The sequence below is a fragment of the Pectinophora gossypiella genome, chromosome 19, assembly GCF_024362695.1.
Source record: "Pectinophora gossypiella chromosome 19, ilPecGoss1.1, whole genome shotgun sequence".
Classification (NCBI taxonomy): Eukaryota; Metazoa; Arthropoda; class Insecta; order Lepidoptera; family Gelechiidae; genus Pectinophora; species Pectinophora gossypiella.
In genome coordinates this window covers 12,970,315-12,988,410 of record NC_065422.1, presented here as the reverse complement: position 1 = coordinate 12,988,410, position 18,096 = coordinate 12,970,315, and the positions used below count along the sequence as shown (strand labels likewise).

Here is an 18,096-nt window from a genome sequence, read left to right as displayed (position 1 = left end):
TAGTTAGAAAAGTGACTTAACATGAACATGGCAAATGGTGGTCTTACCGCTTAATTGCCTCCAAGCCACCATAAAGTGAGGAAAATATACAAAGTGCAAATATGGCAATGTAGATTACATTTTAATACCTGTAAGTAAGTAGTCGTTACATGAGCCATGCCAGGGGCCTTTGGCGGCTCAATAATAACCCTGACACCAGGGTTGATGGGGTTGGGAATTCACATAACGATAGAAGAAGGTATAAACTTTAACTGTATTGGTGTAGGTCGAATCAACAAGAAACCTATTCAATAAATAATTTTATTCGGTTCTCTCCTGGTTTTAGAAAAAATATGGAGATGTAGATGTTGGAAACATAGCCTAGACGACGGAGCCCTTCCATTTCTAGTATATGTTCAGGATCATAATATATAATAGTGATTCTGAACATTCACGCTCATTCCTTAGTTCTTCATACATAAAAGCTATGAATTTTGTGCGCAGGAGCCGATGACGACGATGTTCCTGGCGCTGCAAGGCGGCAAGTTCGACCACCCCAACCGGCTGTTCTCATCCATCGCCATGTCCTGGAAGAACTGCCAGCGAGACACCTCTGATGTCAAGGTTTGTACTGGGACAATGATGACCTAGGTTCGATGCTGATGACGCGACGCTACTTTTGTTACATAAAAAAAAGAATTATCAAAATCGGTTCATACACGACGAAGTTATCCCCGAACAAACATTAAAAAAAAATATACGGTCGAATTGAAAACCTCCTCCTTTTTTGAAGTCGGTAAAAAGAATAATAAAAGAATGACTTGAGCGTAAAAGATCAGAGAACTAATATAGACAACTCATATCCGAGAGAAAATATTACTTCTCTTTACCTTGTTCTCGACAAGTAATTAATGCCATGTGCAAACCTATGGAGGGGAATTCTCTGCCGTCGTCTGTATTTCCGAATGCATATATCCCGGGTGCTTTCAAGGCCAGAGAGAACGGGCACCTTCTGCGCGAGCTCCATCTTAGGCCTCGTCAATGCTTTCGGGCAAGTCGGGGTCAAGAGCAAACCCATCAAAAGTAAAAAAAAACCTATAAGTCATGACTTGAACACTAGTTAAAATGAACACTGTTTCGTCTTCTACAAAATCTTGTGGAGGACAGGTGTAGTAACTTACATCCAGGGGGCCAGAGGGTTTAAATCAGACACACTAAAGTAATTCATCAAAAAAATAATATTGTAATTTGCGCATATAAAATGAAGTGCGCAGTATCAACAAATGTCTGCAATGTGTCTTTTTTGACCCAGGGGAAAAAGTTAACTCAGTCTTCAACAGAGCACCAAGCTCATTGTAGACAGTTCGATATTTTAAATCAATTTACCATTCCACGTTTCAGGAGCTTATCCCCGAATTATTCTTCCTGCCTGAGATGCTGGTGAACTCTGCGGGCTATCGGCTGGGCATCCCCGAGTCTCCCTCTGGGGACGTGCTACTACCGCCATGGGCTTCGTCTGCCGAGGAGTTCGTCCGCATTAACCGCATGGCACTAGAGTCGGAGTTCGTCAGCTGCCAACTGCATCAGTGGATTGATCTCATCTTCGGATATAAGCAGAGAGGTATGTTTTCTTCTTCTTGCGCGTATTGCATAATAATATCTTCTTCTCTAACATAGTAGTTAATTTGAAAGGAAATTACTTCACATATCCGGGTGCATTATGCAGACATGGCCGACCCAATTTGCCCTTAAATTTTGCTGTTTGTAAAAAAGCCACATCGAAGCAATTCGTCTTAAAAAGCAATATTGCTATTTGACTTTATTGCTATTTGACATTTGCACATATAAAAGTCAAATAGCAATATTGCTATTTAGGTGAATTACTTCAATGTGGGCATTTAGATCCCTTGCTCTTCTTTAACGAATCAATGTCTCCCAGGTCCGGAGGCAGTCCGCGCGACCAACGTGTTCTACTACCTGACGTACGAGGGTGGTGTGCGTCTCGACCAGATCACGGAGCCCGTGACGCGCGCCGCCATCGAGGATCAGATCCGCAGCTTCGGACAAACGCCGGCGCAGCTGCTGACTGAGCCCCACCCGCCCAGGGCTTCTACTATGCATCTAGGTACGTGTGTCTCACACTTACCATTGACCTGTTGAGATATCAGAATAAAATTTCATTAACTAAGCTGGATAATGGTGCTAATTCCAGCAGACGCCATCTAATTTTATTGTAATTTATGCCTGTCATTTTCTCATCCGTTGAAAAAGAAAGGGACGGGTAATCGACAGGCATAAAAATTATGGAATACACGTCAATTTCAAGCAGAAATCTAAAACAACCGTCTAAAATTTTTCATCGGCAGAATTAAGTTACGTCAAACGGATTGCATACCAGCGAGATGCCTATTTTATTCGCCCGGGTTATTCATTCGTTTTAAAATTAACTTGTTGACAATCATCCGTCTCTTTCCTTTTCGGCGGATAAGAAAATGACGGGTATAACTTAAAATAAAATTAGGAGGTGTCAGTAGGAATCGGGGCCATTATTAACCTTAATGTTTGTTTACAGCTCCGCTCATGTTCGCGGCGGCGCCCGACGATGTGTGCTTGCGACTGAAGCTGCCCTCCAATGCGGCAGTGGTCCACGTCTCCGCCAACACTTACCCGCAGCTGGCGATGCCTGCTGCTGTCACGGTATGATAACATAACATACATCATCATCCCATTAACGTCCCCACTGCTGGGGCACGGGCCTTCCCTATGGATGAATAGGGAGATCGGGCCTTAAACCATCACGCGGGCCCAGTGCGGATTGATGGTTATTAACGACTGCTAATGCAGCCGGGACCAACGGCTTAACGTGCCTTCCGAAGCACGGAGGAGCTCGAGATGAAAACTTTTTTTTGTGGTCACCCATCCTATGACCGGCCTTTGCGAAAGTTGCTTAACTTAAACAATCACAGACTGAGCGCGTTTACCGCTGCGCCACCGAGTTCGTCATGTGACAAATAATAGTAATTAAATACATTAGTCATTTATTCAGTTAATTTTCTATAATGAAATTTACGTCTTTGGAATGGCGGAAATACCAATTGAATGGTAACACTTACGACATCAATGGGCTAGCAATGGTCATAGGATTGAGCATACCTGCGGGCTTAGCACCGTAAGCGCGCGACTCTTCCTCGCCTCGACATACGTCATCCGTCACTCTCTCACAGTACTGCACAGAAAGAAACAGATGATCTCTGTCGCGGTGAGAAAGAATCGCGTGCTTACGGTGCTAAGCCCCGCAGGTCTTCTTAAACCATGCCTCGAACATAGTTAGTTAATCGTATGGAGTATGGCGTCAGATGTCACACACTCAGGTGCGCGGTGTCTGTGTAAAACGAGGTTGTTTGTATGGACGACACGACTGGCAATACGAGTGAGTGTAGCAGTGCGCACTTGTGCAGGTGAGCGCGGCGCGCGCGTTCGCGGCGCACCGCTGGGCGGGCGGCGGCTGCGCGCACGGCGCGGCCCGCCACGCCGCCGACCACGCGCCGCCGCCGCACCCGCTGCTCATGGACCCGGTGTGGGGTGAGGCCTCCTCTGTACTCAGCTATATTAATCCTGCAGGCGATTGCCGATCAATACGAATCCCCTTAATGTACTTAATGTGCGTATGTATGTGTGTGTTTATGTTTGCCACCCGATTGGTAGGCGCGGCGGGGGGATTTTAATCCGAATATCTTCTAATTCTTATTTTGTAATCTAACTTAGTAAATACCTATGTAACTCTAATGACAAAAAATCGAAAATAATCCAATAATTTTGATGAATTTTTTTGTGTATGTTTGAGTGAGTTCCTGGAAGGTTTAGATTTATAACTTGACCCAGTAGATGGCGCTGCGATAATAGACTATTTTGAATATAAACATAGCAGACAGTAAAGTAAATGTGTTGCGCACGCAGCGGGCGGCGGCGCGGGCGCGGGCGCGCGGCGCCAGCTGGGCGACAACTTCTCGCAGCGCGTGCGCGCGCGCAGCAACTGCTTCGTCACCACCGTCGACTCGCGGTTCCTCATCGCCGCCGGCTTCTGGGACAACAGCTTCCGGGTCTTCTCCACTGACACCGGTAACTATACCACTCGCATTGTAGTCAACCACATCAACAAAGGTAGATGACAATGCCAACTGAATCAAATGAGATACTTCTTTTCAAGTAATGGCAAAACGAGAATTTTCTATATAATTTGTATGGAAATACAGAGGCAAGTATAACTTCATCAATTCTGATGCCTATAGGCTTCAGGTTATTTTAGGCATCAGCTGAAACACTTTATTTTCTAACTTTGCCCGCTTACTTTACCTATTTGTGGATTTCTGATTTTTAATAATCGTGGTCAATTAATATTGTTGTTACTCAGTTTCGGACCTAATCATGCATGCATCCCATTTACACGCTGTTTCTATGCGGGTTAAAATGGCCACATCGAAGCAATTCATCTAAAAAAGCAATATTGCTATTTGACATTTGTTTGCATTGCGCACTTCCTTTCATATGCGCAAATGTCAAATTGCAATATTGCTTTTTTAGATGAATTGCTACGATGTGGCCATTTTAATCCCCCAGTACACAATACATACTCCGTACACTGAAGTACTTGTTATTTTCTGTTCCAGCTAAGATAGTACAAATAATATTCGGGCACTACGGCGTGGTGACGTGCGTGTCCCGCTCAGAATGCAACATTACGTCAGACTGCTACATCGCGTCGGGCTCAGAGGACTGTACTGTGCTGCTATGGCATTGGTGAGCATGTTATATTTCAGATTCAGATTCAGATTCAGATTCAGATTCAGATTCAGATTCTTTATTTGCATTGAACATAGGTACATAAAATTGGTGTTACAGGTTTATGTTACAGTTAGTTCACCCAAGACTAAACGCATCCTTCCTTTTTTGGGGCAGAAAGAACATTCAAAGGCGGGCCCTGGGCGACAGGTTGTCTGCGACCAGAGGCCTGTTTAATAAAACTTACAATTGTCAATTACAATGACAATTTGATGTACATTGCGGAGTGTGTGATCACGAATACTTCACAGTTTCATATTAGATACGTAATGAACACCAAATTGACGTCGTAATTTACAATTGTAAGTTTTATTAAACAGGCCCCTGGTGGGAGACCCCCCCCCCCCAAGTCCCCCCCCCCCCCGCCCTCCCCACACACACACACACACACACACACACACACACACACACACACACACAGACACACATACCAATAAGAGGTAGGGAAAAGTACAAAAGTATTCTCACACACCAGTTTAACGGGGTGGTTAAGCAATAAATTTAAAATTATTGTTAAAGTATTATATTATTATGACCGATTTTGGTAAGCGTGAGTTGCATTATCGCACACAGTGAGATAAACACTTAAAAACTCTCCTGCGAGTTGGTGGAAACTTTCACATGGCTCTTAACGCCTCTGACATCTTCACTTTTTGTCGATAAATGTACCAGTTTAGCCAGGACTACGGTTCAATAATAGCCCTGACTCAACCATCCACGAAATATAAGAGTTTACGTAACATAAGCTCACGACTAATGGGGTAGTCAGTGGTACATCCATCGCAAGATGAACTAAGTACCCCCTTGCCGAAATTCTGTTTAGACCAACGTGGTGGGGAGCCGTATCACCTGCACCGTCTATAATGGTGGAGATAACTGTGTTTCTGAAAACTTGGAAGTTAGACAGAATAAAATATTGACTGTGTTTTCTTAGGTCTGCGCGTCACGGCGGCATCGTGGGCGAGGGAGAAGCGCCGGCGCCGCGTGTCACGCTCACGGGCCACGACGCGCCCATCAACGGCGTCCTCGTGTCTGCGGAACTTGGGCTCGTCATTTCATCGTCAATCAGTCAGTATTTCACGGACTTATTGTATCATCTATTTAATTTATGACTTGATCCGTACCGCGACTACCCTAGGTATATAGGTTCATAAGACCACGCCTATTTTCTGTTGGGGTAAGCAGAGACAACGGAGACACTTACCATGCCATGGAGCCATGTCAGGAGCCTTTGGCGGCTCATAGTAATCCTGACACCAGGGTTGGTTGACCTTACAACACACACGAGAGAAGAAATTTCAGAACACGAACCAAGAATAGTATAAACATAACATAAACAGCCTATATACGTCCCACTGCTGGGCACAGGCCTCCCCTCAATCAACCGGAGGGATATGGAGCATACTCCACCACGCTACTCCACTGCGAGTTGGTGGAGGTATTTGGTCTAGTAGCCCGGGACCAACGGCTTAGCGTACCTTCCGAAGCACGGAATCATCTTACTTTTTCGGACAACAACAGCCTCCGTGGTCTAAGGGTTAGAGCGTTGGGCTCACGATTTGGAGATCCGGGTTCTATTCCCGATGAGGACATTGTCGAAATCACTTTGTGAGACTGTCCTTTGTTTGGTAAGGACATTGCAGGCTTGAATCACCTGATTGTCCGAAAAAGTAAGGTGAAGAGTGTTATTGAACCTTATTATTTATTACCTTCAGACGGCCCAGTGCTAATCCACACGACGTTCGGCGAGGTCCTACGCTCGCTACCGGCAGCTGAAGGGGTCTGTTCGCCGCAACAACTGGCTCTATCTAGAGAAGGAGTGGTGGTCGTGGCGTACGCGCGTGGACATCTCGCTGCCTTCACGCTCAACGGCCGTCGGCTGCGACATGAGACGCATAACGATAACTTCCAGGTGAGTCTGCTTTAAAACACCTACATAAAGAAACAGCCTGTATACTATTGTTGCCTACCGATAGTTGAAAGAAAATCAATAGGTCCTTCGATCGATTCTTTTAGCAATAATTAGAAGCAATAGCTACTATCGACAGTTGCTTTGTGACGATAGTGTTGATCTTAATGAGTTATCGATAGTATAATCGGTAGAATTGTCAAGAATGAGGGACTTTCCAGGCTACGTTCACCAGAAACATTTCTTTTTGTTTTGGTTTTCCCCGAAGGGTAAGGCAAAGGGAACTATGCCCATACAGCCATGTCTTACGTATTTTTTTTCTTGATGATTAATGAAATGATGAAAGGTGATGATGATGAAACCTAAGCCCCCACCCTCGGAGTAGATTCCTACTCCGAACCCCGAACGAATTAACTCAAAAGTCCGCATAAACTTTCGAGTTATGAAGCGGCTTCCTGGCACGAAGCGAAAATAGGCAGATACACTTTGTTTATTGAATACTCCGATATAATAACACTCGCGAATGTCTTCCGACTAACTTAATGCGATCATTGACCACAAAACACCACTTTGTATTAATTATTTAGATTATTCAATGAAGAAAGCAACTGTCCCGTTCCCGTTTCCCGCCAAAAAGCCTCACCAAAAGCAATATAGATGGCGCTGTTTATTTTTTCTTGGTTTATACTTCTAATTTCATGGATAAGAGACATATGCATCTTTCATCTTTGTTTGAGGAACGTAGAACCTACCACCTACCCTGGAGAGTCCCTCATTATCGAATTAGATAGTACGGCAGTTTGTCCAATATCTGCAATTAAAATCGTATTAGCTGTAATTCTTTAGAGTTATTCCAGAAGCACTGAAAAGGCCACATTGAATCAATTCATTTAAAACAGCAACATTGCTACTTAACATTTGTTGTATTTCGCTCTTATTTTTATACGCGCAATTGTCAAATAGCAATATTGTTTTTAGACGAATTGATTTAATGTGATCTTTTTAACCCCCCTGCTTTACTGAGACAGAATCGCGGGGGATAGTTAAGTAAGCTAAGGTATATGAATTGTTTTCCCCTTGCAGTGCCTGGTGCTGTCCCGCTGCGGCGAGTACCTGGTGTGCGGCGGCGACGCGGGCGTGGTGGAGGTGTGGCGCGCCGCCACGCTGGCGCCGCTGTACGCCTTCCCGCCCGCCGGCGCCGCCGTCACCTCGCTCGCGCTCTCGCACGACCAGAAGTATGTACACTCGACGGTTATTTCTATGATTAGTAGCTACTAAGTACTTGTATGTTCAAACGTCGATTTTTTTTCCTTTTGCCAATTTAAGGGACAGCCTAAGATAAAGATTGCAGCGTCTAAATTTATCCTAACAACGTTTTTAGAACTAAACAATATATATATATTTTTTTTGTTTTCCCCGAAGGGTAAGGCAAAGGGAACTATGCCCATACAGCCATGTCTTACGTATTTTTTTTTCTTGATGATTGATGAAATGATGAAAGATGATGATGATGAAACCTAAGCCCCCACCCTCGGAGTAGACTCCTACTCCGAACCCCAAACGAATTAACTCAAAAGTCCGCATAAACTTTCGAGTTATGAAGCGGCTTCCTGCCACGAAGCGAAAATAGGCAGATACACTTTGTTTATTGAATACTCCGATATAATAACACTCGCGAATGTCTTCCGACTAACTTAATGCGATCATTAACCACAAAACACCACTTCGTATTAATTATTTAGATTACTCAATGAAGAAAGCAACTGTCCCGTTCCCGTTTCCCGCCAAAAAGCCTGGTCAATGACATTGCTGTGACAAGTGACCATAGACTTTTTTTTGTTTTGGTTTTCCCCGAAGGGCAAGGCAAAGGCAACTATGCCCATACATACATGTCTTACGTATTTTTTTTTCTTGATGATGATTAATGAAATAATGAAAGGTGATGACGATGAATGATGAAATCTAAGCCCCCACCCTCGGAGCAGACTCCTACTCCGAACCCCAAACGTTAATTAACTCAAAAGTCCGCATAAACTTTCGAGTTATGAAGCGGCTTGATGGCACGAAGTGAAAATAGATAGGTACCTACGCTTTGTTTATTGAATATTCCGATATAATAACACTATCGCGAATGTTTTCTGACTAACTTAATGCGATCACTAACCACAAAACACCACTTCGTATTGATTATTTAGATTATTCAATGAAAAAAAGCAACCGTCCCGTTTCCGTTCCCACCAAAAAGTCCGTAAGCTAGTGTTGTGACGTTCATCAGCATGGTAATGTATCAGTCGATACTAGGTCGATCGATTCTTTTCTATCTAACATTACCTACGAGTACATTGTAGATATAATAAATAATAAAAATAGATAACTATACTAAACCCTTCACTAATGGCTCAAATTGTTTCCTCAGGTTCTTGCTGGCGGGCTTAGAGAACGGCTCCTTGGTCGTGTTCCACATCGACTTCAACCGGTGGCATCACGAGTACCAACAACGATACTGAGCCCGACCCAACCCTCGCGCCTGCCATTTCTGTAACATTGCATTCGCGCACTCTTAGTCCTTGTTGTCCTACTAGACAAGGACTAATCACATCTCCTTACAAAATCTTGCACTTAAAAACGACTAAGGATCTTCCATAAAGCTGTTAGTTGTATTCTATTAATTAAAATTGGCAACTTATGGCCCAAAGGACGAACGTCCAGGTCCCAAAACTATTGAAAAAAGAAATTTATTTATCAAGATCTTTACCGGGCGAAGATGCTAGATTTTTTGTAAAATTATAACTCAGTTTTATGAAACGAACCACACCCTTGCATGTTCAAATTGTAAAAACTTACGCGTCCTGAGAACATGCGAGCTTTGTTAAAGAAAACATTTAATGTCTTCAATGCAGATTATCCTAATCCATTTTTAGAATGTAAGATTTTTTGAGGAGAAAATCAAAAATGGCGGCGTGACAGTGTTGCTACTCTAAGTCTGAAAATACATTAATTAAAATAAAGTAGGAAAATATGGTAATGTTTATATCTAGTGTTGCCATATTAAACTTGTGCTAATAGTGACTTCTAGGTTTAAGAGTGCGCGTATGCTACTTCCTGTACTTAACATACATGTTATACAGAAAGAAGTGTATAAATTGTAAAAAAGCCTAGATATTGACGCTTCGATAAGTTTAATCGTACAAGCGGGTCTATAAAACACTTAACGACAACTATGTGTAGAATGTCGCAAGGAAAATCTGACTTAAAACACTCAAGAAATACTTTTAAAGTAACAGGAATAAAAGCAAAAAAGGGAAATGTATACATAGATGCTATATTTGATAATTCATTCTCATCTGGACCTAGTAGTCGTAAGAGAAAGTAAAGTTTTAAATATTGACATTCCATTATATTATCATGATTTTATGAATTATGGTATTTTTTTTTAATTGAAATGAAATTTATTTGTATGTTTTGGAAGCAATTTTAATTAGTGCCATAGGTTAGTTTGACTGCAATGCAAATGTAAAAGCCTCGATATTTAAAAATGTAGTATTCCAATTTAGATCTCTCATGCAGCTGACGTCCATTTTTATTATGAATTATATTTGTTTCAAAAATGAAAATATGTAAAGTACTTAATTATTTTTAATTGTACAATATTGAATTTATTTAATAATATAATTGTAATAAAATCTTTATTTCAGGTAACGACCCATAGCATAATATATAACATATTTAATACCAAGAAATAATATATAAATATATCTAAGTAATTAAAATTTGCCATTCTCACACCGATGCAATTTCATCCAAAAATTCGCAAAAGGAGTTGGCGAAGTCGTCAGCAACAGTTGCCAGAATAGTAATTTCGCCATTTCGTAGGCGATTCCAAAAAGATGCCGTCCGGACTCTGAGTGTGGCGAAAAAGTCGGGAACCTTCGCGTCGGTGAATATGCCCTTTGCGCTTCAAGGTCCGAAAGGCGATTTACTGAACTCGTAACCCGTTGTACGACCGTTTCGTGAACTTTATCCACAACAGACAAGTATAAAAGCATTGACAAAATGCCTTGAATAAAAGCACTTTCACATCTCCCTTACAACGCGCAAACCTGCGAGCGAGCATGTTGCACCGCACTTCCTCTCCATATCCGCGTCATCTGTCAGTCTGTCGGTCAGTACGTGTCCTAGGCACTTAAAGCTCTTCACAACCCGATCCATTCAGGAACACCGGTGGTATGACATCGGGACCCCTACCCGCCCCGAAAACGAGCATTTCTGTTTTCAGTACATTGTACTCAAGACCACGGGTCTTAGTAAACTTCTCACAGATGTTGACAAGTTTCCTAAGCACCATGTCATCCGCGTAACTCAAGTTGTTAACACTCAGGTTACCAACATGGCAACCGATTCCGGAGCCGCTCAGCTCCTCGATCATGCCATTAACGTAAAGGTTAGGTTCGGAGATCTCAAACTACCTTGAACGCCACACTCTATAATCACTGGAGATTGCGTCGCCCCATTTCACGTCATTAATTTGGTTTTCGTACCAGGACCTCATAAGACTTAGAACCTCGTCGGAGGTTCGTTTTTGTATTTTACTATAATTTACGAGGTCGAAAGCGCGGCTAAGATCCAAAAACAAGTATATACCGAGGTATCCCTATTTACATAATATATAAGTTCGGCATACTTTAGACTCAGCCGTCGAGTCGGTTGAAAGTCCAGCACGAAAACCAAATTGCCCGTCACTTAGTGAAGTTTTTTGTTCCATCACATTTATGTCATTCCATCCATATTTATATTACTTTTAGTACTATTATGTTATATATAAAGCCTTTGTATGAACGTATATTTTTATGAAATCGGCATACACGCATTCTGTCCAATAAGTATTATTTCGGCAAACTTAACTTTATATACTTGTTCTTTTTTATTACTTTTGCTATTCTATTTTCTGCGGTGGTGGGTAAACTAGTACTTAAATTTTATTCAGCGATTTAATTTTGTTGTAGCATATTTTGGTTTTTATTAAATGGTTACATTGAATTTATTTTTGATTTTTATTTCTTACTTCCTTTTTATTTTATTTATTAGAAACTGCATTATGGATAAGAATTATCAGAAAGAGCATTTTAGTAGAATAGTTTTGGAAGTAAGTATGTTGACGCGAAAGTGCCAATGCGTAGTCATTTTCGCTAATTAAACTATGTCAATAAATGTAGCAGGAATTTAGGTGTAATCTAAGGATAAAGCTAATGTTGCGTTACTGTCGCTGGAGATAATGGATAGTTTTTTACGCGTGTAATTAGGCTAAATATTACGGCTGTTTTGCGGACGTGTTTACGGCAGTTTGCTAAAGAAGTATGCGTTATTTTGCAAATCCAGACCCACAGAAGGAAACATGAAGGGATCGCTTCTACCCGTGTGTTCTGAGTATAACACATAATAACGCAAACTTTATATTATGAGACATTCATAAAACTACAGTACGACTAGACATAACTGGCAATTCCACCACTGCAAAATATTTGGTGTTGCCATTTTAGTCGTGGTTGTGTTGTAATTTTATGAAAAAAGGGGCTTGATGGTAATTAATGTATTTTATTGTAAATTAATAATATTATATATTTTTGCATCACAACACAAGCACCGCTCTTTCTGTTCGTGAATTAGGCTTAATGCACTACTAGATAAAGTTCTCTTTTCCTATCTCTGTGCCAAAAAGTTGTAAAATATCAGGATAACGAGAGACAAGCAGTGATTGTAAAACTAATATAGTCTGTTAACATACCCTCATATTCTATCTCTATTCATATGTAACCCCTAATCTACTTAGATAGAAATTTGTTTCTAGAAAAATCTATAAGTAGTCGAAATTTTTGTTGTAGCGTCTTCTAGGAAATGTGTAAATGACTCTTGAACCCTTATTCTCACGTCCCACTGTAGTGTCTACTTAGAGCCAAATGGTTCAACTATTTAGCTATACTTCCTAACTGTAATACTGTAGATTAGATCACTCGCTGGTTCTATGGTTTCTAACTCCATGCAATCTACGATATTGAAACGATATCTAATGTAAACCTCAAACTTTCTCGCGTCTGTCTTTTATTGTCCTTATTTTCTTCAAAGTTATTCAACCTCGCCCATGCGCTTGCATCGATTCAAAATTGAATGGAGTTACACAACATCAAACTACGCTCCTTCATTAGGATGCATTAAAATACATATTTGAAATAAACCCTATAAAAAACTATATAACTTATATCCAAATATAATGCTAAGTAAAATATTTAAGCACCAATTTCATATTTCCCTCTTAAAACACGCGAAATTATTTTTTGATCACGCAAGAACACGCTGAATGCAATTCTGTCCATTAATATAAGTGTTAAAGATAGGTCGTGAATGTTGAACTAGAATAATAATTTATTTTAATAGTAATAAGGTACACCTTGTGTATTTAATAATCACTGTCCATGTAATTGTAAGCGAAATTCAATTTGTAAGCATTTTAAAAATTTAAATGTAACGGTATAAAATGTGCGGTCGTATGTCTGGTAGATGGGTTACTTTCGCTGTAAACGCTACGTACATGCACACATCGTAGGTAACTGCTTAATATAATGGACTAGATATAATGCTTTAAGACAATTCATTTCTCTCAAAACGCCTTGCCACTTGATCCTATATAGGCCATACATAATGGCCCCGATTCCTGCAGACATCTCTTAATTTTACTTTAAGTTATACCTGTCATTTTCTTATCCGCCGAAAAGGAAAGGGACGGATGATTGACAGCTCTTAATTTTAGGAAGAATGAGTAAATAAATGAATAACCCGGGCGAATTTTTAGACGGTTGTTTTAGATTTGTGCTTAAAATTGACGTGTGTTCCATAAATTTTATGCTTGTCGATTACCCGTCCCTTTCCTTTTCGGCGGATAAGAAAATGACAGATATAACCTAAAATAAAATTAGATGGTATTTACAGGAATTAGCACCATTACCTACCTACTTTATATTAAAATAATGATGTTGAACGCATATAATTACTTATAGCAATGCATAGAATAGACTTTAGAGGAGTAGATACAGTAGGCATAGCGCGAGGATGGAGTGTTACGTTCATTTGAAAGGCATTGCCTAAACGGAGATGCCTTTAATTTTAATATTTAGTGTTCACATTTCTAAATGTTCTAGTTCTAAACATTAATTCCAGTATAGGTACATATTTTCTATCCTACTCTTACTTTCATATTGTTAATTGTTACATTTTGCATAACACTTCTAGGACTTTCGTTACTTAAAAATTGTAATAATTAGAGTAGTTTATAATTTACAGTTCCACACTTTTTTAATGTTTGTTAATTATTGTTAAATGTAATAATTATCTGACATCTTTTCATGTGTAACAATAATATTCGAAGCACTTGCTTTTTAAACACCTAGGAAAATATAAATGTAATAATTTATAGTGTAAGGTAATTATTTTGCTAAAGTAAGCAAATAGAGGTTTGTTTGCGTCACTTAATTTAATTACTTTACTGAGAGGGCGTCCTGTCCATAATTAAATTATAATTGTTACGCTAAGTATATGGTGCGTTTGTATGTAATGAAAAGATCTTGAGTAATAAATAAATTGCATTGAATATGTATTTGTTCCTTCAAGAACCCAGCCATACTATATTTAAAGTTAGAAAAACGTTTAGGACTAAAAAGCGCTAAGGCCGACAAAAAAATAATTTACGAAAACCGACGAAAATTTTCTATTTCTCGGATAATCCAACCAAAACTTCGGTTACTGTGTACAAACATAAAGTTACATCATCATCATCAGCCGTACGACGCCCACTGCTGGGCATAGGCCTCCCCCAAGGATCTCCACGACGATCGGTCCAACGAATTAAAAGTTATACATATATTAAAATAATTATAATGCCCTAAATTCATTATTTTCCTTGAGAGTTAGAAAAATGGCTGCCATCTCAAGTTTTCTTCGTTGACATTGGCGTGGTAAATTGCCGCGCCGGAATAGAGAGAGATATACAGAAATAGTACAATAATGAATGAGATGGATAGTCAACCGGCAATATAATGCCGCAAATATTTCAGAATCAAATTAAGTCACCATTTAAATAAACCGCTTTTTTCGCAGCAAAACGGAAACAGCTTTTACCCCAAAAATAAAGTGTGATTACCACAAAAGGACAAAAGAAAACGCTCACAGACTTTTCAGTTTTTTTTTAATTATTTAGCTTATGTCCTAAGCGACGGCGGCGACCGGCGGCGGGATGGGCGCTGGCGGCAGCGAGCGCACGTCGCTGGTGGGCTCCAGCGGCACAGGCTCGTCTTTTGGTTCCGTCACCAGGATGTGATCTGGCTGTGGCTTCTTGGGGCCGTTCTTGCCTTGTTGGTCCCAAGGCAACATGATTTTGACCTGTAATTTATAAGAGCCAATGGTTAGTGATGGTATTTATAATAGCTGATAAACAATTCCAATCAAATCCCTGCTCTCGAGAATTTCAACAGACACAGTAAATGTTATCTACTGTAGATAGATATCATACAGGTATTGGTGGAAGCTCTCTTTAATTAGAAGATAATTAGAGATATAACTTTGCACCCCGATAAATAATCTAACAGCTTGGTTTACATGTCTATGATTAATATAGCGTTATGTTCAAAGTGTTGTTTGTGTGTTCAGCCCACACCGTACCAGAGCTTGTACAGACAAACCCTCCAATAAATGGGCTGGTTACTCTACCACTAGAAATTAGGCCACAGGCTATGTGAAACCTGCAACCCCTGATTCTGTGGGTTTCCAACTTTCTACACAAACAAAATCCTACTTTCAGGTACTTTTCCTCCACAACAGATTGAGATGCTACAGTAGTTTTAGGTGGACAACAAAAAAATATGATTCAAAGTGTATTACCAACTGATTTAAGATATGTTTGAGTTTGCATGTAAGCTTCCTGAACAGTAAGATATTTTCTTGCTACTCCGGGTATAGAAAAAATAAATAATATTAAAAAAAAATCTAATATTTAACACAAATAATATTACTTCATCTTGGGACATCACATTCTCTTTATATTGAAGTGAAATCAAGTCAGTTTTCTCCTAAAGTAATAAAAAATATATTGTAAGATTATCTTACCTTGATACCAAGCACTCCTTGCCTCAGCAGTACGTGTCTAGTGGCGGTGTTGACGTAGTCATTGCATGGGTCTCCAGAATGGATCATCAGACCGTCAACAAACTTCATGGACTTGGCACGCTGACCTCTCAGCTTGCCAGAAACGACAACCTCGCAACCACGGGCTCCAGACTCCATGATGAATCGGAGAACACCATAGCAAGCACGACGGACAGCAAGACCTAAAAGTTTATACAACCATTTTAAGCATTTCTATTGAAAATTATGCCTATATTTTTAAGAAAAGCTGTCAATTTAAAATAGTTTCCACCAAAATCTGTATCAGTATAGTCATTAGGTATGTGTAATGTTTCTTCTTGCAGAGCAAAGCCCATGAGGGAACAGATGCATATACAAGGGCTGATAATGTATCAGGTCCAGTATCCGTTCCGGTAATGTAAATGTCAGGTCAGGAAATACAGGAGAATAGATGTAATGTTAATTTAGTAGTGTTAAACATACTTAAAAGGAAGTTAATACTACAAATCACAAAATCTAAAAGGACAACATAATAATTCTTCCAGACTGGTAGGACTTGTAATTCAATAACATAAACATGTTAATTTAATAACGGAAGGTTTATGCTTTAAAAGTTTCACTTTATCTACCTATGTCTTAAACAAATAAGTTCTCATAAGCACAAATATAAATAAATATGCATACTAAAATACAAGCGCGCTTGAGTTTTCTGTCACACAGTGCAGAACAAAGCTCAAAACTAACCTCCAATGAGCTTGTATCTCAAAGATTCAGCCTGTGCGATGGCGCAGAGACCGCGGGTGGCGACCTTCTCCGCGTAAAGCTCCACCGACTGCTCGGGGATGTTGAATCGCTTCTGCACGACAGACGTCAGCTCGCGGATCCTGCGCCCCTTCTCACCCAGCACGCTCTGTGTCCTGGTAGCCATGATGATGATCTCGGACTTGGTGGGCGTGACGCGCACCTCCACGCCGGAGTAGCCATCTTCGGCCAACTCCCGGGTCAGGAACTCGTTCAGTTCCGCCTTGAAAACTCCGTCGCCGACGAACTGAAAAGTCACCAAGAGGTTATGTTTTGGTTTCGTACTTACACACCGCAAAATTGATACTAAAAAGTCGTAATGGGCTACTGAGATGTTAAAAAGAGCACATGCTTTCGAAAAACTGTTATCTTGCTAATCAAAATACGAAAAACATTTATTCCAGGTTACAATCACAACTTTTCACATCCACTAAAATCACAATTATCACCGCCAAAACTGATCAAATTCCCATATCCGTATATTTATTCAGCATCGCAGAATAACACTGTAATTATATTTTTCCATTATTTACACATATATAAACGTACTTTTCGCTTTTTGGAAATGTTGTTCACCGCCATGATTGCAACGGAGGTTGAGAGAAAAGGCCGGAAACAGAACTTGTAAATGTCAATGTCAAATAAGGTGCGTTCAAAACCTATAAGTTACAAGTTAAACAGTCAAAAGTTTTTGACAAAAAATCTCAAAATATTTAGCAAATATTAATTGCGTTTTACAAAACTCTATTTTTTTTATATTAAATGATCAATTATATTAATTTAGCTGTTAAAATATCATAGATATCGAAATACCTATAATTATTGATAATTAAAGAAAACACTCAATACAAAACGAGATTAGGTTTTAGACCTAACATTCTAAAGGGTGTATTCGTATCATCAATATTTTTAGATACTAAAACATTTTAATCATCTTTTCGCCAACTTTCGTTTTTTTTTAAATAACATGATCTTATTGTCTTAAAATATATTATAATACAACAAACAGTTTCGTAAAAATGTTCTAAGCCATACCCACAGACTTCTTACAAAATATGATGTTACTGTACCATACTCATTCTGGAGAGCCAACCGGAAGGCGAAATCGATTCAGATTGGAGTAAATCACTGCTGGGGTAGTTATAAAACTAGATGGTTTTAACACAGAATGTCCCATTCTAGTTTTGCCGTGAGCTGATGCACATGTTCTGTTACATAAGGTATTGTCTTGTGACCTGCTGCCGCCAGCCATTATCATTTGCAAATCGCAGTACCTATACTTAAAGGTCCTATACCTAGTACCCTGTTGTAATACATCAATGGTCTTATCAGACAGAAAGTGGTCATGCGGTACATTCATAGCGAATGTCCTTATAGAACGTGAATTGCTTATAGGATAG

The 18,096-nt window shown here is 39.9% G+C and overlaps 3 protein-coding genes across 3 annotated transcripts in view; 2 read left to right on the top strand and 1 right to left on the bottom strand.

The window, feature by feature from the left end:
- LOC126375406 (neurobeachin) overlaps positions 1–3,533 on the top strand; it is a gene marked incomplete at its 3' end in the record, with an annotated part of 592,334 nt that extends 588,801 nt beyond the window's left edge. Inside the window, exons 43-47 of the mRNA XM_050022313.1 lie at positions 484–603; positions 1,381–1,600; positions 1,919–2,104; positions 2,552–2,676; positions 3,438–3,533. Of these exons, the coding sequence (XP_049878270.1) occupies positions 484–603; positions 1,381–1,600; positions 1,919–2,104; positions 2,552–2,676; positions 3,438–3,533 (747 nt within the window). The remainder of the gene's footprint in view (positions 1–483; positions 604–1,380; positions 1,601–1,918; positions 2,105–2,551; positions 2,677–3,437) is intronic.
- A 2-nt stretch (positions 3,534–3,535) lies between these two features.
- LOC126375711 (neurobeachin-like) lies at positions 3,536–11,768 on the top strand. The gene is made up of 7 exons (XM_050022809.1): positions 3,536–3,561; positions 3,937–4,098; positions 4,647–4,776; positions 5,753–5,886; positions 6,534–6,730; positions 7,811–7,962; positions 9,144–11,768. Exons 1-7 carry the CDS (start codon positions 3,546–3,548, stop codon positions 9,232–9,234), a joined length of 882 nt encoding a protein of 293 aa, XP_049878766.1. The 5' UTR covers positions 3,536–3,545; the 3' UTR covers positions 9,235–11,768.
- Positions 11,769–14,943: 3,175 nt separating this feature from the next.
- On the bottom strand, positions 14,944–17,330 carry LOC126375717 (40S ribosomal protein S3). Its single transcript, XM_050022814.1, has 4 exons — positions 17,246–17,330; positions 16,640–16,943; positions 15,878–16,098; positions 14,944–15,154 (listed from the first exon to the last, which is right to left on the bottom strand). Exons 1-4 carry the CDS (start codon positions 17,276–17,278, stop codon positions 14,981–14,983), a joined length of 732 nt encoding a protein of 243 aa, XP_049878771.1. The 5' UTR covers positions 17,279–17,330; the 3' UTR covers positions 14,944–14,980.
- Positions 17,331–18,096: the final 766 nt, after the last annotated feature.